Source organism: Nansenia antarctica, assembly GCF_963989245.1.
Source record: "Nansenia antarctica genome assembly, chromosome: 8".
Classification (NCBI taxonomy): domain Eukaryota; kingdom Metazoa; phylum Chordata; class Actinopteri; order Argentiniformes; family Microstomatidae; genus Nansenia; species Nansenia antarctica.
The window spans coordinates 15582006-15607300 of NC_137678.1; the positions used below are offsets into that span (position 1 = coordinate 15582006).

At 45.3% G+C, this 25295-nt stretch overlaps 2 protein-coding genes across 2 annotated transcripts; both read right to left on the reverse strand.

Moving 5' to 3' along the window:
• Positions 1-4296: 4296 nt before the first annotated feature.
• Positions 4297-9182, reverse strand: ikbip (IKBKB interacting protein; the record flags this gene model as incomplete). Its single annotated transcript, XM_080538091.1, has 5 exons — positions 8758-9182; positions 7806-7923; positions 6728-7486; positions 5586-5807; positions 4297-4803 (listed from the first exon to the last, which is right to left on the reverse strand). Exons 1-5 carry the CDS (start codon positions 8982-8984, stop codon positions 4297-4299), a joined length of 1833 nt encoding a protein of 610 aa, XP_080394217.1. The 5' UTR covers positions 8985-9182.
• Positions 9183-9863: 681 nt separating this feature from the next.
• Positions 9864-24834, reverse strand: arfgap3 (ADP-ribosylation factor GTPase activating protein 3). Its single transcript, XM_080537420.1, has 16 exons — positions 24710-24834; positions 23225-23343; positions 22525-22597; positions 21803-21934; positions 19266-19346; positions 18875-18968; positions 18492-18554; positions 18169-18215; positions 17674-17819; positions 17261-17392; positions 17036-17164; positions 15661-15792; positions 13992-14115; positions 13797-13884; positions 13284-13411; positions 9864-12620 (listed from the first exon to the last, which is right to left on the reverse strand). The coding sequence occupies exons 1-16, from the start codon at positions 24776-24778 to the stop codon at positions 12603-12605; spliced, it is 1575 nt and encodes a 524-aa protein (XP_080393546.1). The 5' UTR covers positions 24779-24834; the 3' UTR covers positions 9864-12602.
• Positions 24835-25295: the final 461 nt, after the last annotated feature.

Consider the following 25295-nt stretch of genomic DNA (forward strand, 5'->3'; position numbering starts at 1 on the left):
TTCATATACAGGTTGTTCATTTAGACTTGTCTACGTTCAGCCACATTAGATAATCATCATTATTATTATTATTATTATAATTACTTACCTTCCAAAGATAAGTAAATAAAGAAGAATGAAACAGTCCTCCACAGTGAGTCCTCTTCGATCAGCAACGCGCGTGCACGTGTTAATCAGACAGCAGCCCGTGCAGGTGTCAAGCAGACATCACGTGGTGCCACGCAGCAGACGTCATTATCACGTTGATTTCTGTCATGACAAGATAAACTCCTCAAAAAAAAAAAGTTTGGAAACGTTATTTCAGTCGATTCTTCCTCCCCTTTAATAATATGAATGAATGATGAATGAATGGACTTTATTTGTCATTGCTACAGTACAGGTACCAAACAACGAAATTTAGGAATACCTAATGACTCATTGTCATGTTCCAATCGGTATTGTATTTTATATCGTTGGAAAGCCTGATTAGTCACCTTTACAACGAGGTACACGTTGTAAGGATCATGCATTCGTGGAATGAGCAACACAGCTAAACGTGTGGGTAGCGGCCCCAAAAAGAATGTGCCAAAATCCCCTGCAATATGTGGCATAGTTGTGGCATGCAAATTCATAGCATTTTTGGTCAGGGACTTTTTGAGCTATTTGACCAAAGCCAGGAAAAGAATAATAAGAACTATCCGCTCACAGACAACAATTAAAAAGAGAGGCTTGAATGTGTGAACACTAGATGGTATCTATAAATATTATATTAAACAATTATCCAGGTGCTGTGAGATTTGACATGTGACTGCAATAAAACTGCATTTTAAATATAAACCCAAATAAATAAAGTATTTATTATGTGACCAGACATCAACAGTGCCCTCCATAAGTAATGGAGCGCGTTTTCTCTTCTTTTGGCTCTAGACGCCCACGGTTTTAATTTTAATAAATTAAAAAGTTAAGGTAGACATTTTCAGCTTTTATTTAACGGTATTTGTGTACATGGTGGTACACGGTTTCATCATTCAGAAATTACAACACTTTTTATGCATAGTGCCCCTATTTTATTGTACCCAAAGGTAATGGGACAAGTGTCTGGTTAGTCAGGTGTGTTCTGTCACATCATTTCTGCAGGCATCAGAGAGCTGTCAATGTTTAGTCCTGATTCTAGGCTTAGCATTTTCTAATGAATATACACTATATGGACAAATGTATTGGGACACCTGACATCACACCCATATGTGCTTGTTGAACTTCTCATTCCAAAACCATGGGCATTAATATGGAGTTGGTCCCACCTTTGCTTCTATAACAGCTTCCACTCTTCTGGGAAGACTTTCTACTAGATTTTAGAATAAGGTTGCAGGGATTTGCTCCCATTCAGCCACAAGAGCATTAATGAGGTCGAGCACTGATGTTGGGCGAGAAGGATTGGCCTGCAATCAGCGTTCCAATTCATCCCAAAGGTGTTCGATGGGGTTGAGGTTAGAGCTCTGTGTGCAGGCGGGTCAAGTTCTCCCAGACCAAACTCGGTAAACCATGTCATTATGGACCTCACTTGTGTATGGGGGCATTGTCATGCTGAAACTGGAAAGGGCTTTCTCCAAATTGCTGCCACAAGGTTGGAAGCATACAATTCTCTTGAGTCGCATTGAGATTTCCCTTCATTGGAACTAAGGGGCCTAGCCCAAACCACGAAAACAGCCCCAGGTGAATAGTGACTTTTGTCCATATAGTGTATGTCACGAAACTCACATAATCTCAAACTGGTTTCTTGAACATGACAATGAGTCAGGCAAGTTTTCAATTTGGACATAAATCTTTTGAATGAATGAATGAATGAATGAATGGACTTTATTGTCATTGCTACAGTACAGGTACCAAACAACGAAATTTAGGAGGGGTGGCTCCCCTGGTGTTAGGAAGGGGAAGAAAAAAAAAGAAACACTTAAAAAAATCACAAGAAGGGAAGGAGCTGGTTTACATAAATAAAGGCTATGTACACAATCCACTTTACTATACTGTACAGATAGTCGACTAGGGTTGTCATATTGCACAATAGTATTTTTTCACGTTATTTAAAGTGTCACAGTTTGCAGGCTTGAAATGTACATGTTTGTGCCTCAGCACTACACCTGATTTTTTCAGTCCAGCAGCTGCCATACAATCCGTCCAGACTGTCCAGGGCCCAGAACTTAGGTCTTTGCTGTGTTCAGGGCCTGGACGGCCCTGGGGTAGAAGCAGTTCTTCAGTCTGTTTGTCTTAGCGGCCAGGGTCCTGAACCTCCTTTTCGAGGGCAGCCTGGTAAAGTGTACGTGCCCAGGGTGGGTCGGGTCCCTGGAGATCTTTGAGGCCTTCCTGAGACAGCGTGTGTTGTACAGCTCTTCCAGAGAGGGGAGGGGGGCGCCGGTGATCTTCTGTGCTGTTCTCACTACTCTCTGTAGCGCATTTCTCTCCGCTGTTGTGCAGCTGGAGAACCAGTTGCAGATGCCGTAGGTGAGGATGCTCTCCACTGCGCCGCGGTAAAAGGTCACCAGTATCTCCTGCTTGCTGTGTTCCTTCCTGAGGCATCTCAGGGTGTATAGCCGCTGTTGTGCCCTCTTGATGGTGCCTTTTGTGTTGTCCTTCCAGGTCAGGTCATCCCGCATGTGATGTCCCAGGAATCGGAGGGTTGAGACTCTCTCCACGCTCTCTCCGTCGATGAGCAGGGGCTGGATCTCGGACTTTTTCCTCCTGAAGTCCATTACTTTTGGGAACCCTGAAATAGGATAAAAAGTGTTTTCATTTCTGAATGGTGAAACCAATAGTCAATATCTCCCATGGAATTCAGGAAGATAATGACACAGTTGCCAACAGTCCCACCCATAGGGAATGTTAGGAACCGCCACTGATGGAGACATTGAATCTCATCTGCATTCTAATATCGCAACCCCCCTGAAAGACTGTAGCAGACAGGCAAGTATGTAAGCACAGACATTACTTTATTTGTCTTTATTATTAAACCCTAATCCTAATCTCTACAGAACACATTTATCTGCAACACTTTCACTCTCCTGGTCCCTTTCAACTCCTTGTGATCAGACAGGGAGAGTGTCCAGAGTGCTGGTGACACACAGGTTAACTGTTGTAACGACCTTATGACCGAGGGAGAGACTCAGCTCAAAGGTTTTGTTGGCATTCCAAAACTGTGAACCAAGATGTATTCCGGAATGTTCCTCAAGGTACCTCCCGGAATGGGAACATTTTAAGGCAACAATTTAAATAAGCAAATCCACACAACTAAACACAGCATAGGAAGCCATGATAGGAAGCCCAGGCCCAGTTTTTACTAACTATGCCACTCTGCACTGTCTGACACCCCCACTCGCCACTTACTCATTATCAAGCTTTCGGGCGAGCCAGTATGCACTAGCAAGAAATACTCCTCTAAAATCCCACAACAGCATATTTGTGTCTTTTGAATGACAAGGAAGAGTGACAAACAGGAAGTAACCGCCCTTTCTCAATTGTTAGACATTCTATTCCTCATTTCAAAAAGCATTGGACGAGGATGTCTACGGGGAGGAACCGAGATCTTCTCCTCCTTTTTGGGTTTTGTATAGGAAATGGAGGACAAAGCAACCTAGCAATTGAGTGTCTGACAATTTAGAAGGGGCCTTAGTCCATATCTCTGTTAAATTGTACAACCTCACCTTGTGGTTGGTTTGGTAGTGTTGCATAACCTCGCCTTGTGGTTGGCTAGGTTGTCGCCACATCGGTCCTGATGGCAGTTGGCCACAGATGTACAGTCTGCACAGTATACGCATTGGAACAGGGGCCATTTTAGCACCAATAGTTCCATTGAGATTCAAATTCCAATTAACAAATACAAGTGTAATTATACTTACACATTGCCTTTTTTCATGTATTTAGAAAGGAACGTTTGGTGTCAAGATCAACCCTAGTTAGCCAAACCATAGTTAGTTATACCAACTGTATATCTACTGCTCATAAAAAAGGACTCCTTCACTCTCCAGGCTGTGACTTTAAGTTAGAACTTGCCATTTAGCAGACACTTTTAATCCAAAGCTACTTACAATTACGAATTACAGGGACATTCCCCCTGGAGTAACTGAGGGCTAAGTGCCTTACTCAAGGGCACACTAGTGGTGGTGTGGTTTCAGATAAGGGGATATGAACTCACAACCTTCCGTTCATCAGTCCAACTCACTATCCAACTCACTACCACTAGACCACCACTACCCCACCAAGTTAGCGCCTTGCTCACATGTAAAAAAAGCATCCGACATGTCAGCTATCTGGCACCGAAGCTGGTCATGAACTCAATTCCCCCTCAGGAACAGAAGTGAAGTTAGTGAATGTCCGTCTGAGCTCAGCAACGTCCTCCTCCCTCTTCGTCAGATCCTCGGCCAGTTTGCCTATCCGGAGGGTCAGGTCGTTCAGCAGAGGCTCCAGCGCCCTGAAGTCTTGTTTGATGGCCGCCACCTTGGGCTTGAGGTCGCCCGCGAAGGTAACCGTGCGTATCAGACGGGCGCGGCCACTCTCCAGCTCCCTCAGGCGCTCAGAGAACTGCCGGTCAGCGGTGGCCAGGTCCGGGAGGCGCCGGCCGAGCCGCTCCAACGCCTGGCCGTTCCGGTCGGAGGCGGAGCGGAGTCCCTGGACGCGGTCGATGCTGCCGGCCAGGAGGTCGCCGATGCGTTTGACCATGCCACGCTCGGCCTGGGCCGCCTGGTCCTCCAGCCCACCCACCTTCTCCAGCAGAGAGTCCACCTCCGACTGCAGGCCGTCCATCCGCCGCACATCTGTCCTCACAGACGCCACCTAGAGGATCAAAGTCAAAAGTCACTTTATTGTCCCATGACTGGGAAATTTGTTTTGGGCTTACACCACACTGCAGCCAAACAAGGACAACAGACAATACAACATGTTAAAACACAGACAGAAGGCAACCCTGATTCATACAAGAGTAGAAGTAAAATGATAAGTCAAATCTATCCAATATTCATCTGGTGCTGGTTAAAAGTTTAACTGAAACCGGAATAAAATCATTTTTAAACCTGTTGAGCACAGAAGAGAAAAGGGAGAGGAGGAGGAGGAGATGAGCAACAAATAGGACTTCCTGAGTCATTCTCCTACCTAGATATACTAAGTTCCTGAGCTACTGCAGCTGTAGCAGAAAACCCCTAAATCACCCAAACCACCACACAGAGTAACGCATGAAGTAATCCACATCCAAGTATAATTAATGTTGTATCACAAACAGTGAGCCAGTTATTTTTTCCATAGTCAAACCTTGGTGGTGACATCTTTGGTGATGGCAGAATTCCATGAATCTGACTAATTGTCTTTTTATATTAGATAGTGTGTGTGTGTGTGTTGTGTGTGTATATTGGTAGGATACGATCAAAATAAATGCCCTTTCAAGTAAAGTAAGGACTGTACACAAACAGAATACCAAGGCTAAACATGAAGTGTTGTTGAGTACAATGGTAATAAAAAAGTACAATGTTAATAATAATTTTTAAAAAATCGCTTTGGAAAATATGTTGTGTACAGTTCATTATAGTACGTGTCCTACACAGTAGTTTTTTCCATAATCAGACCTTGGCGGTGACATCTTTGGTGATGGCAGAGGTGCGCTTCTCAATCTGTCCCACGGCTTCGGTTAGCGCCGCCACGCTGCCCTGAAGCTGCTCACGCTGCTCCGTCAGGCCAGACGACCACTCCTTCAGCTGGGCCACGTCCCTCTCCAGACCTTCAAAGTGGGGCAGGAGAGCCCCTGGCTGCCCTCCAAGGTGCTCCAGCAAGGCATGGACACTCTCCCACTGCAGCAGGACACACACACACACACAGAGGCAGAGCAGCCATTTTAGGCATGGGTCAAGCACTGAGAGGAGCAGTCATATAATGCAAGAAGTAGAGTATTGGTAACATGTGTAAGTTACAATCCTGATGGTAAGAGCAAAAGCTACAAAAAAGACACACGTGTTTAGGGCTTCTTGCCAGGAGGGGAAGCCATATTTGCAACACATTCAGAACAGAGCAGGCAAACATTTACCAGAGAGAAATAAGATCTATAATAATAATAATAATAATTAATAATAATGAATGACAGGCGTGTGACTATTATGTTTTATTAGAAAATATCGTGTCACAATAACATTCTTCTCACTATGTGAGATCCACCCACAACATGTGACCAAAATACAAAAATCCATTCAAAAGTCATTTAAATACAACAAAACATGATGTAATACTTGAGTAATACTGTAACACTTTCATTCAAAACACTGAGGCGATAATAATATGGCAAAGGAAGTGTTAGGCTAAATAGTATTAAGTAGTATGAGTGTGTATACTATGTCTGGCAGGAGCGTGAATGACAGTACTCAGTGCGTGTTGGATTGCTTGACGCAGGGAGCGTGATCAAAAGAAAAACGTTTGTTGAAAAACAAATGACAATGCTTTAACATAAAGTCATACGCACATTGACAACAAAGTATAACAAGCAGTGTTGAAGCCTCTCCTTCCCCTTGTAAGGGGCTGTGACATCACACACTGACACATTCATCGTCCATGGGGCTGGATGGGTCATCCATTTCAAGGTCCTCTCCCCCCTTCCCCATCCCTGTCAGTCTACCCCTAGTTGGCCGACCTCTTCCCCCTCCCCTCCCCTGTTCCAGTCTCCCCCCTCCCCCATCTCCAGGGTCCCAGTCCCAGCCTCCCCCCCACCTGCCCCCCCAACACCCAGCTCTCGGAGCGCCTCCTTGATGATGCTAAGCTCCTCCTCCATCTTCCGCCCGTGGTGACGGGCCTGGAGGTTGTCCATCGCCTGCCTGAGGTCCAGGATCTCCGTCAGGACCTTGAGCATGCTGTCCTCCGTCCCGAACACCTGCAGGGTGACCTCCTCCAGCCGGCTCTGCGTCCCGCTGAGGTCCGAGGCCAGCCTCACGATGGACCGCACCGCCTCCTCTACCTCCGGCAGCTGGGCCTGGCACTGCTGGGCCCGGGGGACGTGCTCCCGGAGCCTCTCGTCCAGCTCGCCGTCCACCCGGGCCAGGTTCTTGACCCGGTCCTGGAGCTTCAGGACCTGCTCGGTGTTCCAGTCCAGCTGCTGGCTGGCCCGCTGCGTGTCCTGCTCCTCAGTGCGCTCCAGGGCGCGGGCGTTCCGGCGGCTGCTGTCCTCCAGCTCCTCCACCCTCTCGCCCAGCGCCCGGGCCCTGAGCTCTGCCTCGTTGACCCGCTGGGTGGCCGTCCCGTGGGCCTCGCGGGTCTCCGCCTTCAGGGCGGCGAGGTCGGAGGTCACGGAGGTCAGCTGGGCGCGCCAGGTGTCCGTCACGTCCAGGAAGCGGACGTTGGCGGCCGCGAGGTCGCCAGAGGCGGAGCCTACGTCGACCCGCATCGCCGTGACGACCGCACGGAGGGAGGAGATGTCTTGTTCCAGTCGGGCGGCCAGGGAGACGGCGGAGAGCGCCCCCTGTAGGTGTTCCTCAGAGGCGGTGAGCTGCACCCGCAACACAAAACAGGGAGGGCTGTTTGTGCTCTGGGGGCCTCGGCATTCACATTGATACACACACACACACACGAACGCACACATGTGCACATGCACACACATACTCAACTAAACAAACTGGTGTGAGTGATTTCTCAAGGAAAGGAATACCTTTAAAAATTTAGTGCATACTAGAAAGAAACATGAGCGATAAATGACACACACACACTGTTTATCAAAACGACACAGACTGTCTCTGCATTTGGTACTAGTCCCAACTCTGTGAATGATGGGAACAGGACTGACAAGTTCCAACACTAATTAAACATACCTTCTTAGACACCTTGATGACCTCCTCCTCCATCTCAAGCAGACTGGCAGTCTTCCTGTACAGCAGTGTGTACTTCTCCTCCACATCTGAAAACCTTTCATTCTGCTCCAATACAACCCTGTTAGGGAGAGACACACACACCGCGCACGCACACACACACACACACACACACACACACACACACACACACTGCCTTGAGCAAAAACACCAAATTGAAGTTGATTGCATGGCAAATAAAATATTATTATTACACACATTTAAGTAGCCTAATTTGCTATCTTGCCTACTCTGATTCTAATAACAATTCGTATAGTAAGTAAGTGCTTTACAACAGGAATAAGAACATAAAGTGAACATAAAAGCATACATAAAAACATATACAAGCATAGAATGAATATAAAACCAGGGGGAAACAGTAAAAAGAAAAGGTAAAGATAAAATACAATAAAAAAATACATGGTACAACCACTGCCATAACGCTTAGTAACCGCTATCCATCTTCTCATCAGCAGAATACCTTTCCCTATCCATTTCATCTCCCTACCTTACACAGTGTGTCTCCTAGGTGATCAAGCCAGGCTGGAGGCAAGCAGACTCACCACACCAGGCCGGAGCAGAGGACCAGGGACAGCAGACAGGCTGGAGGCATGCAGACTCACCACACCAGGCCGGAGCAGAGGACCAGGGCCAGCAGACAGGCTGGAGGCATGCAGACTCACCACACCAGGCCGGAACAGAGGACCAGGGACAGCAGACAGGCTGGAGGCATGCAGACTCACCACACCAGGCCGGAGCAGAGGACCAGGGCCAGCAGACAGGCTGGAGGCATGCAGACTCACCACACCAGGCCGGAGCAGAGGACCAGGGCCAGCAGACAGGCTGGAGGCATGCAGACTCACCACACCAGGCCGGAGCAGAGGACCAGGGACAGCAGACAGGCATGCAGACTCACCACACCAGGCCGGAGCAGAGGACCAGGGACAGCAGACAGGCCAGCGTCCTCGGGTCCAGGGAAGGAGGCGAAGCCCTTTGACTCTCATCCGACCGACGTGTTCCTTCTGTGGCTTTCACTTTCTGCCTTTCGTCTTCACAACAGTTGTTCTTTGACGTGTCAGGCATTTCGTCATGTTGTTTCTGTGCCGGGGTCTTCTTCCTTTGCTTGACCTCATTGTTAGGCATGTTTGTATAATGAAACACCGTTGTTGTCAGCCAGCTGCTTCCTCGCCAAGGCAGTCAGAGAAGACGCAACAAGCTGCACAGCAAACTACAGCCAAAACATCCATTCAAAATCTCACCATGAGATGAAATGAACAAGTCATGTGTATGTTTATGTGTTAGAAAATAGTTCAAGAAATGCACCGTATGAGTTAGCCTACTCGTATTATACACGGGCCAACATTCTCCGTGCAACAGCCCCTTCCTAATCCTCCTAGCTCCTTGGGATTTTGGGGGAAAACTTTTCCAGCCACGTAGAGGAGGAACAGAGGAGGTCTGGCCACGTGACGTACCCGCCGTGTCTGTGTTAGAGGAGGTCTGGTCACGTGACGTACCCACCGTGTCTGTGTTCTCTGAGCAGCAGTAGTGAAACTCCGCAAACCTACTTCCATGTGTGTAGGCCAATGAGGATTTCTTCAAAATAAAAGCGCCCACGTTAAACTTGTCAAAGTATTAGTATTATAGAAATACTAAAGGAACAACACATTATTGGTAAAAAAAAAAATAAGTTCCAACGTTTTTGGTATAGGACGTCAATTGAAGCGATGAAGAACCCACTCGATATCATAAGCAACAGTTTTACATTCACTAAAGTTTGACATTCACTAAATACCTAGTTAATGGAGCTTAGAGAACAAAGATGAAAATGGGCAAATTTAGCTTCTTCTTATTATAAGTCCCCCAATACACACTTCTGTTGGTAATAGACATACAAACATCTACTGACTTGGTCAAGCTTGGTCAGAGAACACAGAAAACACATTCTATTGGAACTAGAGGAGCAACTGGATTTACTGACTGTTTCGCATGGCTGTCAACAAAGTACACTTGAACAGGTTTGAAGTAACAGTTTATTTGGCAATAAGAATTCCCTAATGTACATATAGTATTTAATATACCCAAAAATGGATCAAGAATTGTTTATCGATAACTTTCCAACATTGTCCTAATAGTGCAACAAAAGCATAGACAGTTTATTTAGGTTGATATGCTTGTGAGGGTGTGAGAGCTTCTTTGAAGCATTGACATAAATGATGATTGTGCCAATCCTCTCCCCAGATCCTCTCCATCTGAATATTACCAATGCTAATTATTTGGATAATTTCATGCTGCTTTCATTTTGTGTGTTGGTGTGTGTGTGTGTGTGTGTGTGTGTGTGTCCAAATTTCCACAAAAGCTATCGGCCATGCACATTTTATATTACATCCCTCTACAAATACAGACGTCTACTTGTTCCTAATTTAATGGATCCCATGTCAATGGCAGGTAAACAAATGCTTTCCAAAGCAACTGCAGCAATAGAGTACATTGAGACAAAAGAAAAAAAGCTGCCACTTGCACAACAAAAGTAACAAGATCAATGCCACACGTATTTAAGTTTAGGGCCAGTATATAGGCCACAATTCTTTGGGCATCCAGCAGAAAGTGATTCAACAAAAGCATGTTTGGTCACAAATTACATACTGCAAATCCCAGATTCAAACAGGCAACTTTAAGGGCTACTGTAATGTCTCAATTCCATATATTTAAGTGTTAAATCTCGACTCTGAAATAAGTATGGATCCAAATAGCACACTTTTTGGGAGAAATAAAGTGCATAATTGGGTAGTGACTTAAGCTAATTCAAAACAGCCATCCCAACAAATGGAACAAAACCATCCCCACTTCTGCTCTAACCATAATATAAGCCCCAAAAGCAAATGCCATCTCATTCCTAGCAACAGTCATCTAAAGTGCCTAACTGGCTGTTCAACCAACGGTTCAAGGTAAGTTCTGTGATATGACATAACCACCAAATAACATGCTAACACTCCCGTTAGCATGAAGCAAGACAACTCACTTCAGCAGCCCTTTGGTCACACAAAAGTGTTGTTGTATGGTTGACCTGCTGCGTTCATGCGTTAACGGAATCACTAGCGAGTTACACACCTTGCTTGCATGAATCAAATGAAACATCTCTAAACTCATCCTTCAACTTTCCGTGGTGATGCATATCAAAGAGTCTACCTTTCAACCATTTCACCGAGAAAAAAAACATAGTGCAACTGTCTTGACTCCAGTCAAGCCCTCGTAGGGCACTGGGATCCTAGATCCCTCCTTCCTTTACAAATCTAACAAGTTCATTTTGACTGTCAAGACTTTTCTTAGCAGGGTTCATGGAGGAGGCTCTTTGAGAATAATGAGACATAGCAAGGTGTGTCTCAATACTCGAAAGGGATTTACCTCCGTTCCTTCATAAAAGTGTTCAACTGAACTAATGAGTGAGAGAAATACGGTGGGAAACTAAAGGCTGAAAACTAAGGCTGGAGTTGTTTGAACGTGTCCATCTTTGGTCCCCTTAGAAGATCCTCTATAAAAGCAACATTAAGGCAGGCCACGTTGTGACGTTTTGGTCTATTGGTCCTTTGGACTCTGTGTGAACAGACGTAAGTGCACTTGAAAGACAATAAGGGCAGTATGGTAGGGGGCAGTATGGTAGGGGGCAGTATGGTAGCAGACAAGTGAACGACGCAACAGATTACATTGACACTACGCTGTCCGAATGAAAAGTTGAGGAAAAGTCGAAGTTTTGAAAACTTCTGTCAAGCAGCTTTATTAAATGAGCGACAACATTTCACTTTTCAACTCCCTCCTCCGCACAAACCCTAACCCCCATCCTCAAACTCATTCTGTGGAAAACCATTGGCACACACGTTCTATGCCTTCTGGTTTGAAACAAAGCGCCCTAAAAAAACTTAAGTGTCCTGGATATCAGCATGTTCTAACATTAGACAGCAACACTGCTGGTTAATGTAGAAACAGATGGGCATCTAGGCTATTAGAGGGTCTTTTAATCGCAAATTATGTACTCAAAAAACAAGATGGCCGCGTAGAATAAGACGTCACCGAATAACAAGATGAGCACGGAGAAAAGGAACAAAATCTCAAGCCTCCCTTGATTATAGAGCATATATAATATATATATATATCATATAGAATATAGGATATAGCAAAAGCTTTGAATATCACCTGTATAAACATATTTCAAAATCTACTCAAAGCCTAGAAACAGATGAAATTAAAAAGCTGCAGAAATAATAAGCATTCTTCATAACTCCCAGTGAAAAACAAAAAAACTCAACATTTGAAATGAGAATGTATATGCCAATTAACTCAGAACAAGTTTAGAATTTTACCAATTGTGATTATGCACCACAGAGTGTTGCACTGTTCACTGTATATTCTCATACTAATGAGTACGGTGTGACACATTTGAGAAGGGGCTATCTTGCCATATTGGTGTTGGGAGACGGACGTATGAGTCAAGAATTTCTCTGGGCCTTATTCATAACTGAGTTAGAGCCTCCTTCAGTTATGCATCTACCTCAGAGTATTTCATGACACTCACCCAATGCAGATATACCTCGTACTTATACTATAACTCAAATAGCTGCTGCACATAATATACAGTACATTTTGATACATTTTAATCATAGAAAACTCCTGTGCTGATGTCGCCTTCACACTGCTACCCCGCCACTCTCTTCTTCTCTCTCCGGTCTGATGGTGGGGTGAGTCCAGCCCCACAATGCACCACAGGACTCATGAGCTGTAGTGGTCCTGAAACACACAACACACAGTTTTATTCAGTTATACATTTCAGACACATCATTTGCTAAAAAACTTGTCATCAAATGTAACTTGAGCAGCTTCCTGTTAAAGTCCTGTGTGTGAGACAGTGGAGGCTCAGTATATTTCAGAATAAAAAAAATATATAATAATAATAATAATAATAATAATAATATAAAATTGAAATAATTGTGAAACATTTTAAAAAGTTATTCTTTTTAGATAAAACACATTAAATCAACATCAACCCAAACTCGACCTGACGGGTCGGGCCTGATTTTCAGGGTTTGACAGTATTACAAACATGTACTTGATGACATCATTGGTTATTTACTGTTTAACAGATATTATTATTGACAAAATAATAGGGTGGGCAAATTTGAGTGAGTATACCGGGTAGGGTATGTAGTAAGTAACCTAAGTCCATCGATGTTGATATTAGCTGGGTGAATGGAATATGAATGACCGTCATCCAATACGCTGTAACAGTAATAGGGCCATACAAATATAATTTAAAAATCGTAACATAATCATGAAATACAAACATAAAAATGGTCCTCCCTCATATTGAACCACCTGCCACAGGTGTGTAGCCCACAGGTGTGTAGCCCACAGGTGTGTAGCCCACAGGTGTGTAGCTCAGTGACAACCCACCTGGAGGGAGGTCACCACTCCACTGGCCATGACGGACAGCCTCCCGGCCACGGAGCGGACCCCCAGCCTCAGGCCCGACATGTCCGGGGCGCTGGGCAGGGCGCTGGTCAGACGCTGGTACGACCCCGCTGCAGGCAGAGAGAGGAGGGCGTTAACACTAGAACAGTCATGAGGGGTCATTTTGACCCCTGAGAGTAGAAAAATGTTATATCTTAGCACTCGATCAAATTTCAGGACCCTCCTTTCATCACTTTTCCTAGATATGTGCGTTCTACCACCCAGTATCCTTACATTTCACAAAATCACATCAGGATAAGCTAATACAACGTTTTTTGTGTAGGAAACAGGCTAATTTACAAGCGGCCAACTAGTGGTCATTGTGTGTAAATAAATAGTTAGCATTTTAAAGAGACCCCCGAGGCGGCTCTTTTAGTCGGTAAGAAAGGCACGGCTGTTCTAGTGTTAAGTACACTGTATACTTAAGTAAATGTAGTCCACATGTGGGTTTCATACCAGTCTGTTTCTTCTGGTCATCGAACAGGTCCGCTGAGCTGATAGAGGCACTGCCAGAGAACCTCTCCAGTCGTGTCTTCGCCTCATACTGGAAGGAACAAGAGCACAAACATTTTTATATATATATATATATATATATATATAAAAGACAAGTAGTCTTTGTTAGTAGTTTGGTAGTCGTGGTGTGTGTGTCACCTCAGAGTCATCCTGCTTGCCAAAGTACATGTCAGAGGAGATGGCCTTCACGTTCCCAAACTTCTTCCGAGCTTCGCCCGAGTCGGAGCCGGGGACCGGGTCTGCTTTCCGGCGGGCTGTGGTCCTGGGGGGGGGGGGGGGGGGGGGCGGGGGTGTTACAATGGGGGGGGTTACAGTGAGCAGTTGTTAAGATGAGACCCAAGCCCGACATCAGACATTTTATGAGCCAAAAAAACAACAACTGAATTCTAGAAAACGTCTATATCTGTGCACAACAGAAAGATTGCAGCACTGTGAAGAGTAGAGTGAGACTGCTGGAAGACTCACCTTAATTACTACCAACAACTGTATTTACTGCCCCTGCCTTTATAGAATATATATATATATATATATATATATATACTGTATATATACATCAATTATATTCCCACAAATGAGCCAGATCTTGCTGTTGTTGCATGTGTGTGACTGTAAGTGCTGATGGGAATAGCCCAGCTCCATAAGAGGCTTCATGCAGAGGAGTTTGTTTTGCTTTCAGTTGATGTGATACTCTTGGTCAGGGCCAGGCATAGAATGACAGAGGAGAGGCACACTGGCACATGTTTATAAAATAATGTTTTTGCAGCCGTTAAAGTTTAAACATCAACTGGGATTTCAGTCATTTGGACTGACAGAAACAGCAAGAGAACATAAAAAAGTTATATATATATAGCCTAAATGAAACAACGAAAAATGTAATTGGACTGACTCACTGAACTCACTGACTAGAGCAGAGGGGGAGAAAGAGAGCAGTAGATATGCAAAATTATATAGAATAAATAAATTAATAATTAAACATGGCTCTATCACAGCAAACTCGAGCCCGGCCCAAATCAATGATGTCTACCTCGTACCTGTCGTCTAACGAGGAGGTCATGGTACCTGTCGTCTAGTGAGGAGGTCAGAGGTCATGGTACCTGTCGTCTAGTGAGGAGGTCATGGTACCTGTCGTCTAGTGAGGAGGTCAGAGGTCATGTAACTGTGGTCTAGTGAGGAGGTCATGGTACCTGTCGTCTAGTGAGGAGGTCAGAGGTCATGGTACCTGTCGTCTAGTGAGGTCAGAGGTCATGGTACCTGTCGTCTAGTGAGGAGGTCAGAGGTCATGTAACTGTGGTCTAGTGAGGAGGTCATGGTACCTGTCGTCTAGTGAGGAGGTCAGAGGTCATGGTACCTGTCGTCTAGTGAGGTCAGAGGTCATGGTACCTGTCGTCTAGTGAGGAGGTCAGAGGTCATGTAACTGTGGTCTAGTGAGGAGGTCATGGTACCTGTCGTCTAGTGAGGAGGTCAGAGGTCATGGTACCTGTCGTCTAGTGAGGTCAGAGGTCATGGTACCTGTCGTCTAGTGAGGAGGTCAGAGGTCATGGTACCTGTCGTCTAACGAGGAGGTCATGGTACCTGTCGTCTAGTGAGGAGGTCAGAGGTCATGGTACCTGTCGTCTAGTGAGGAGGTCAGAGGTTATGGTACCTGTCGTCTAGTGAGGAGGTCAGAGGTCATGGTACCTGTCGTCTAGTGAGGTCAGAGGTCATGGTACCTGTCGTCTAGTGAGGAGGTCAGAGGTCATGGTACCTGTCGTCTAACGAGGAGGTCATGGTACCTGTCGTCTAGTGAGGAGGTCAGAGGTCATGGTACCTGTCGTCTAGTGAGGAGGTCATGGCGCTCAGGTAGAAGTCCGGCTCGGGCTGCTGCTTCCTGGTCTCCTTCCTCCGGTCTCCCTCGTCGCCCCACAGGGAATCCGCCTGGTCGTCATAGCGACAGGACACCCTGTGGAGGGGAGGAGTCACAGGACAGAGAGCTCAGTCACAACCTTCTACTAACACTCCTTTAACACTAGAACAGCCATGAGTCATTTTGACCCCTGTGAGTAAAGAAAAAGGTTATATCTTTGCACTTGATCAAATTTCAGGACCCTCCTTTCATGACTTTTCCTAGATATGTGCGTTCTACCACCCAGTATCCTTACATTTTCAAAATCACATCAGGATAAGCTAGTATGAAGCTATTTGGGCGTTTTTCTGTGTAGAAAGCAGGCCAATTTACAAACGGCCAATTAGTGGTCGTTGTGAGTAAATAGCTGGTTAGCATTCTAACGAGGCGGCTATTTTAGTAGGTACTAGGGATGTCCCGATCCCACTTTTTCACTACCGATACCGATACCGGTACCTGGGCTTCGGGTATCGGCGATACCGATCCGATATTTGTATACATTTTTTGACCCCTGAATAATAACAAATACCTCCCCAGTATATAGTCCACACCAACAACAGTTAAATTAAAGACTGCCAGCCTTTATTAAAGCAACACATGCGACGTGTTGTGGATTGGAACTACGGATCATAAGCTTTCAAATGATGTGTCATACATTGAAATCCGAAAAAATATGAAGTTGGAGTCATTTGAATGTTGTTAGACGTCAGGCACATATAGGGTTAACCTCTTTGTAATGAAACCGGAAGCACACAGCGCTATGCGCATTTTAAGCGCATATAGGACTCGCGTGAAGCATTTCTGCGACTCGCGTGAAGCATTTCTGCGACTCGCGTGGAGCATTGCTGCGACACGCGTTTCTGTTCACTGTTTTCATTCCCCCATCGCTTATACACATAAGTTTGACTGCGGATGACAGTAGGATCGGATCGGAGCCTTTTTTTTTCTGGTGCGATCCCCGATCCAGCATTCAGGACCAATATCGGGTCGATATCCGATATCAGTATCGGATCGGGACATCCCTAGTAGGTACGGCTGTCCTAGTGTTAACCAGTCAAGTCATGCAAGATCACATCGACACTGTGCTACCTCTCCTCCCAAACCCACTGCCTCTGTTCCCACTGCTGACAGGACTGCCGAGTCACTGCCTATCCTCCGCCGTAGACTGTAGACCCATCTCTCTCTTCAGGCTACATTGACTATCCCTCCTAAAGACCTACTTCACCCCCCCCCCCCCCCCCCACCCACCCCCCACAACCGATCTGTCCAGTTCTACTGTTAATAACACATGTTTATAAACCTGGTGGTGAAGGAGCCTTCCTCGCTGTCCTGCTCCTCTGTGAACTTCCGGCCCTTGGTGCTCTTAGCCCCCGCAGGGCTCTCCTGCTGGATGGTGTGCATGTCCGACAGCACTGAGTGAGACACGCCACTAGAGGGAGGTAGAGAGGGACAATTAACAACTATTACGTATTTTAAGTGCTCTCGTAGTTCATTATGGTGGATGTTATAGCGTACAACATCATACCTCCTGCTGCCCATGCCCATGCCCAGTCTCTCTGCCTGCTCCTTCCTCTTCCCCTCCATTCCCTTCATCTTCTCGTCCTCCCTTTTACGCTGCTCCTCCAGGTCCTTGTAGGCCAGCCGCATGGAGGAAGCTCTGGAGAGAGAGAGAGAGAGAGAGGGAGAGGAGAGAGAGAGAGAGAGAGAGAGAGAGAGAGAGGGCGAGAGAGTGAGAGAGAGAGACAGAGACAGAGACAGAGACAGAGAAACAGTCCAAGAGGAAAGAACAGAGAGAGGAAGAGGAGAGAATTTAAAACAATGACATGCCACTAATATTCAAAAGACAAAAAAAAAACGAATCCCTGTAAAGGAAAGAAAGGTAAACATGTCAACAGTAAACCACCACTACCAGCAGAAGAGAGAGAGAGCCTTCCTTACATGGGGGGGTCTGGTGTGGGGGTCTTCTTGGCAGCAGTGTCGTCTCTCTCGTTGAGTTTGTCCACAGCCTGCGCCCTCTTCTCCAGCTCGGAGAAACTCTTACTGCTCACCTTCTGAGCCCCCAGGCCGCCCTTCTTAGAGCCCAGCTGAGACACACACACACACACACACACACACACACACATTACTGAGCCATAATAGCAGAGTACGAGAGACACACTCCAGCTACATAAGCATATGACTACACTCAAGACACACACACACACACACACACACACTAGTCTGCTATCAACAGAGGCAGACAACAACACTGTTCTTCACATTCATGTTCACACACACACACACACACACAGGAGTACAGAAGTGCCCCTTTGCTTCCACACACGCGCACGCGCACACGCACACGCACACGCACACGCGCACACACACACACACACACACACACACACACACACACACACACACACACACTTCCATGTGCTAGTGAATACATACAGTTTTCTTTGCAGCCACTGGCTTCTTCTTAAACAGAGAGGAGGGGTCTGGAGGATAAGACACACACACACACACACACACACACACACACACACACACACACACACAGGCCTAGTTCACACCAGAGACTAGAGGAAGTATTCAATCAAACCCACAGACCAGGTCACAATCATTATTGTTAGTCCCTCTGCAAAGAATTGACCTATTCATTCATATTCAACCAAACATTTTTCAGTCACAGCCATTTGTTCTCAACATGTATCCTGAGAGTAAGAGGTGAGTAAGTGGTTATTCCACACATACTGAGGTCCTGGTCAGCTTACCCAGGTCAGCAGGCTTAGGAGAGACACTGAGCATGTCCACACTGGGGCCCTTCTCTGGATCACCTGGAGGAGACAGGGCAGAGAGCATGGGTCAGCAGAAGAGAAGGAAGAGTGTGTGTGTGTGTGTGTGTGTGTGTGTGTGTGTGTGTGTGTGTGTGTGTGTGTGTGTGTGTGTGTTTGGTGTGAATAACATCCTGTGTGTAGGCATAACTGGTTGTTGGCTCAGCACTACTGTAACTGACTGTATTCATAATGTTAAAATGCACTGATAGTATTTATGTCGTTTAGATATTGTGTGACATTTATGTGGACATAAATAAAGCATTTAAAATGTGTGTGTGTGTGTGTGTCCGCTGTATAGCCATAGAGTGTAGCTGGTATACCACTGTTGTCCCTCTCTGCCTCCTGTTTCTCTGGCTCCTCTGTTAAGGTGCAGCTGAGGCTCATCTGTGCTGATCTCAGATCCTCTGGGACACTCTGGGAAACAACCACGTCACACACACACGTGTCACCATGACAACGTCAACACAGGCAAGAAGTGGGCATGGACAAACCAACAAATGTGTAATGACAGACACACACACACAGACACAGACACAGACACACACACAGGCACACAGGCACACACACAGGCACACACACACACACACACACACACACACACACAGATACAGATACACAGAGACACAGAGGCACACACAGACACACACAGACACAGACACACAGACACACCCACACACACACCCACACACACACACACACACACACACACACCTGTGTGTGCAGGCTGAAGAAGTCCTCCTGCTTGTTGACTGGGGAGGTTGGAGGCAGAGGGGCCTGGCTGTCCAGCCACAGCTACATGGGAACAGCAACAGAAGAGTTAACACTAAGCTCAAGCGATCTTGCATGACTTGACTGGTTAACACTAGGACAGCCGTACCTACTAAAATAGCCGCCTTGTTAGAATGCTAACCAGCTATTTACACACAACGACCACTAGTTGGCCGTTTGTAAATTAGCCTGCTTCCTACACAGAAAAACGGCAAAATAGCTTTATACTAGCTTATCCTGAAGTGATTTTGAAAACGTAAGGATGCTGGGTGGTAGAACGCACATATGTAGGAAAAGTCATGAGAGGACGGTCCTGAAATCTGATCGAGTGCAAAGATATAACACTTTTCTTTACTCACAGGTCAAAAGGTCATATCTATGGTCAGTGGCGCCGGCAGCCGGAATCCTGTACGCACTGTGCGTACAATTTTTTTTAAAGGTTGTTTTTTTTCCTGTAATAAACGCGCTTAACGCAACTCTTTCACATTGCGTTCAGCCAATCACTCAACCCGTTAGTTTGAAACATTACATAAAGGCCAATGATTGGTGTTTACGTCACTGTCACTACTGTAAATACATTTGATTTGATTTGACTTGTCACTGACTCATTTGATCTTGATTTCTGGCGCTCAAATCATTTTCATTCAACTAGCTGCCTAAGTTAGTGTCTAGTAGGGTGAACAGATGTCACTGCACAGCATTTTCACGACTTTTGGTGCGTCCCGCAAATTGGAACGATGTCCCGCATATTTCATTTTGATTGCCTAAAACGCTTTTCTAAAATTAGATTTATCCAATGGCTGTGGAGAAAGCAGGAAGGCTATCATCGCGGGGGCCAGTGTCCATCTAAGCGCCGCAACCAAGCGCCGGGGTTGCCAGCGATTTTACATGTTCAGTTGCAGCAGAACGTCCAGATTCTATGGAACGTCTTCAGCCTATCAGGAAACAGCATTCATGTTCCCATGGCAACGGACATTGCCTCACGTGGACATAGGGAGCTGGCTGCATTATGCGAACCACCCGCTGACTCAAAGGGGTTGGAAAGTGAAACATTATTGTGTCAACAATATCTAGTTTTCGTTTTTTTTTTTTTTATATAACACCAACTTGAAGTTTTGAAGTACCCACTCGATATAATAAACAACAGTTACACGGTGACGAGCCCCCTACGTTAGCTAGCTGTGTAGCTAGGCCTGCTACCTCGTCCTCGTAAAGGATGTAGGGTGTCCACCCACTGGTAATAATAGAACGTGATTTTGTCTTACATGTGTCAACATACATGTCCCATATGTATTATAGTTAATGTTTGTGTTGCTGCGCTCTGTGTAGAGCGCGTTATAGGTGATACAACCATCCAACCTATATTGTAGGTTAGTCTGCAAAGTTTTGTTACGTTTCTGTGCGTACTATGAAATCTAATCCTGCCGGCGCCACCACACACAATGGTAACTAGCTAACTTCGGCCTCAAGTAGCTAACACAGGCGCTTACCTTGTGTCACACGTCTTGCTCCTTCTGATACCGAAGTTAAACTGGCCTGATAAACTGGCGCGGGGGTTTTATAGCGGACATTTGATTGTGACGTCAAATGTCCTCTCGACTGTTATGATTATGACGTCATCCTGCATGTTTTCTGAACATTCTGATCTCAGGAGCTCCATTTGTTGTTGTTTTTTAACCATTTTCTTTCTTTTTTTTAAACAATGATAATAATACAAATAATAATATTAAAAAGCCCCATATCTATTCATCTCTCATTCTGATCATTAAAGCATTAAAGCCCTCGAAAATAATATGATATCATCAAAATATCATCATGATCAAAATGCAGGGTTCCCACGGGTCCTTGAAGTCCTTGAAAGTTTGTGAATTTGAGAAAAAATAAATATATGTTTTTCGTTTTAGAGAGGGAGAGAGAGGGGAATACAATCTAAACTTGTTAACGTAATGTTAGTAAATATGCTACGTTACGCTGTCTGCATGTTTCTCCCGCTATCTGAGTCGCACCACGCTCTTGCCTCAAGAAAATTCCGGTGCAGGTTAAGCGGCAGCAAGCAGCTGTAGCTATGCCTGGCAAATGTACATTTCAGGATGTGTGGCTCACTAAAGACATTTACAAGCAATGGATTTTCGGGTGCACCGTCACCATAATGTAGGGTATCCACCCACTGGTAATAGAACGTGCGAAAACAGGGTTCTGCCAGGGTTGCTCGACTTAATCACCATTAAAAAAAATACATTTTTGGAAGATTTTGTCTTACATGTGTCAACATACATGTCCATATGTATTATAGTTAATGTTTGTGTTGCTGCGCTCTGTGTAGAGCGCGTTATAGGTGATACAACCATCCAACCTATATTGTAGGCTAGTCTGCAAAGTTTTGCTACGTTTCTGTGCATACTATGAAATCTAATCCTGCCGGCGCCACTGTCTATGGTAGTATATATCTATGGTCCATCATGTCTGGATATCTATGGTACCTCAGTGCCGTGGTGTTTGGTGGCCTGTGTAGCTGAGAACTTGATCTTCTGGCGGTAGAGCTGGGCAGCGCGGCTGTTGTACTTGGTGTTGGCGGCGTTGGAGTTGCAGCCTTGCTGTGCGAAGAACGCCATCTGTGAGACACGGGGTCAGGACTCAGAACGTTCACAATCTGGCTGTCAAAATGCAGTTTTCACAATGTTAGTTATTAGTTATATTAGTTATTTATTTATTAGTTAGTTAGTTACGTTTTCAAGTTCATTTCGTTTTCGCATTCTCATCGAGGTCTCAACACACTATACTGTCAGGGTTAGGGTTAGTATCATATACTTACCGGTACTATCATATACAAATAAATCATATTAAGAAGACAAATGGGAAATGGACTGACTTATATAGCGCCTTTATCCAAAGCGCTTTACAACGGCCTCTCATTCACCCATTCACACACACATTCACACACCGATGGCGTCAAGCTACCATGCAAGGCGCCGGCCGCTCACTAGGAGCAATTTGGGGTTCAGTGTCTTGCCCAAGGACACTTCGACATGTGGCCAGCCGGGGCTCGAACCGCCGATCTGCCAACCTCAACCCAATCATTAGATGGCGCCTCTAGCTCCTGCGCCACAGCCGCATGTAAATGTAATAATAATAATAACTTATAATAACGCTTATGTAGAAAATGTTGGCCGGTGCCGGCCCGGCCCGGTCCGGGGGTACTCACCGCGGCAGCGTTGCCTCCCACCTGCATGCATCTCAGCTGGTACCAGGACCAGTTGGAGTCCAGCTCAGTGGACCTGCAACATGAATGAAATATCTTTATTCAGATCTTTATAACGAAATTGAAATGCAAACCCTAGGTGCTAACAATCAAAATAATGTCCTAAGATAATAAAACACAATCCTAAGATAATAAAAAACAAGAATGAGACATAAATACACATAAATAAGGGGATATACCTAAATGTAATCGGTAGGAATCTGAGTATATATGTAAACGTATATACTTATATACACTATATGGCCTATTCACAGGGGGGTATATAGACAGGGGGGTGTTAGCATGTAACTATGTACTTTTATAAACATATAAACATGTGAACAACATAAAACCAATAAAGCTTCTCGTCTTGGAGTCAACTTAGTCTACGCCTCATACTCCTGCCTGACTGCATATTGAAATAAAGAAAATCAAGTAAAAAAAAAAAGTAGTCATATAGGAGTCGTATCAGGGTAATATATAGTAGTAATATCAGGGAGTCATTTACTGATCGTAGGGAGGTGCCACGACCATCAATACCCTACTGAAAATACTGAAGAATGACAGAGCAACTCATTTTCATGTCATTTGGCATCGGTTTTAATAGTTTAACTGACAGCAGCTGTCAACAGAACTACATGTTCCAAGATGCATTGCTCCCTACCTGATGAAGGTGAGGTGCACGCCAAGCGAGCGGTGTGTCCCAGAGCAGTCTATACACACAAACACTCCATATGTGATGCTGGCCCAGCTTGGGTTCTTAGCCTTGCAGTCAAAACACACCTGAGGGACAAAGGAGGAGTAAGTGTGAACACCCACTTTGCCTACAAACAGGGGAACTAGGCTTGGCCTGCAGGGCACAGTGACAGCAAATATAAACCACATGACCATATGACCATATGACCATATGACCATATGACCGACTCTTCTGGCTAAAAGTGTTGATGACACTCAGCTCTGATGCACACACATACCCCACCAGACATGCCACAAGTGGTAACTAACTAGGCTACACAATTTCAAAACTAAAACAAATTCGAAACAACGTGCAGTGCTGTTTTGAGCGATGGTTGAATGGAACGCCCTACCAGGTCATATCTCAAAAACCCAGAATAAAATCAGTTAAAAAAAAAAAAAGTGAAGCAACACATCATACGCATTAGATCCTAGCTGAGTATTGTAATGCTATTTGTGTTACTTATTGCCGTTTGTGGATGGTTCTGGATGATTCTTCTTTGCAATGTGTTTTGTTATTCGTTGTTATGTATGTTGATGTTTTTTCTTCTTTGTTATGTTTTTAGGATGATTTCTTGTATGTTTGTGTGGACCCCCAGCAAGAGTAGCTGATGCCTAGCATCAGGTAATGGGAGATCCTAATCAATCAAATAGTTCTAAAAGAGACAGTGCACTTCTTATGATTCCATTCAAAGACATGTATGTATAATTCTGCACGCAAGTGGGGATGTGGCGTCATAAAAACCCGATAAGCAGATGAATAAGGACTGTTTGCCAGACTGTGAACAACCAGTAAACAATGACGCAACCAGGCCAGTCGTCTGTCGGTCTGAAGGGCACAACACCGTCACCCTCAGACGTGGAGGTGGTCAAGTTCATCCTCTTTCTTAACATGGACATGTTTTTATTTGATCGCATTCAATATTTCACCGATTAGACTAACCAGGCATTTATGCTCTGTAGACTACACATGGCTAACAGCTGTTACAGCGCTGCGGTCAGTGTTTATGTCCTGTTTGAACTGTTCTATGTATAGAAGTACCCTTGTTTTAGCTTCCTAACTAGATCCTTTTCGTGAAGGGTCTATTATTATTGTATGTGATACTGACACCGTTACCGATTGTTAGCCGGTTTCGCGTGGATTAGGCTAGGCTAGGGAGTAGACAGCTAACCTATCAAAAGTGCGTAGGGCTGTGGAACACGATCAGCCACCTCCACCTCCACCTCCACCTCCACCCTGTGTCCCTAGACCAGGATCACATCTGTCACGTTCCCTGTAGTGTCCATCCTGTTGGATCGTTCACTAACCAGCGAACCTGCGACGTGTCAACGTGTCCTCTGATGTCTACATCCTTCCTACATCCGTTTCACATAAGAATGGAGAGAAAAATCCTCACCGCATCCAAACGATTACCTTGTTCGTAGAGAGGGAGCGGAGCCGCTTAAAGATGGCAGTGATGGCTTGCTTGCTGGGGTCCGACATGTTCACCCGTGTGGACTTCACCCGAGAGAGCAGAGAGAGGGACTGGTCCAGGTGTTGTGTTGGTCAACACACTTCCTCGTTGTCACCCCTTCGTGTCAGAGGGGGACATGACAACAACCTGGCCGGGCTCTGATAGGTCAGCAGTAACCATTGGAGTTTGTTGTCGCGGTAGGGGTTTGTGGGTAATGAAGTTCAATTTTAGGATGACGACGGTGTGCTTGTTCTTCTTCCTCTTCTGTTGGATTTAAATGGCAGCTTCCTTCTTTAATGTTGCACTTACTGCCCTCTTTTGGATTTAGCCAACTCCTACATTCATTGTCCGGTTTGTCTCTCTCATCGGCCCAGTTCTCTGGTCAAAGTCTCCCCGTCAAGCCCAGCCTGTCAGTCCAGTTCTCTTGAGAAAGCTGACCTGACACCTGAATGAATGAATGAATGAATGAATGAATGGTCTTTATTGTCATTAATATAGTACAGGTACCATACAACGAAATTTGGGAGGGGGGGCTCCCCTGGTGCT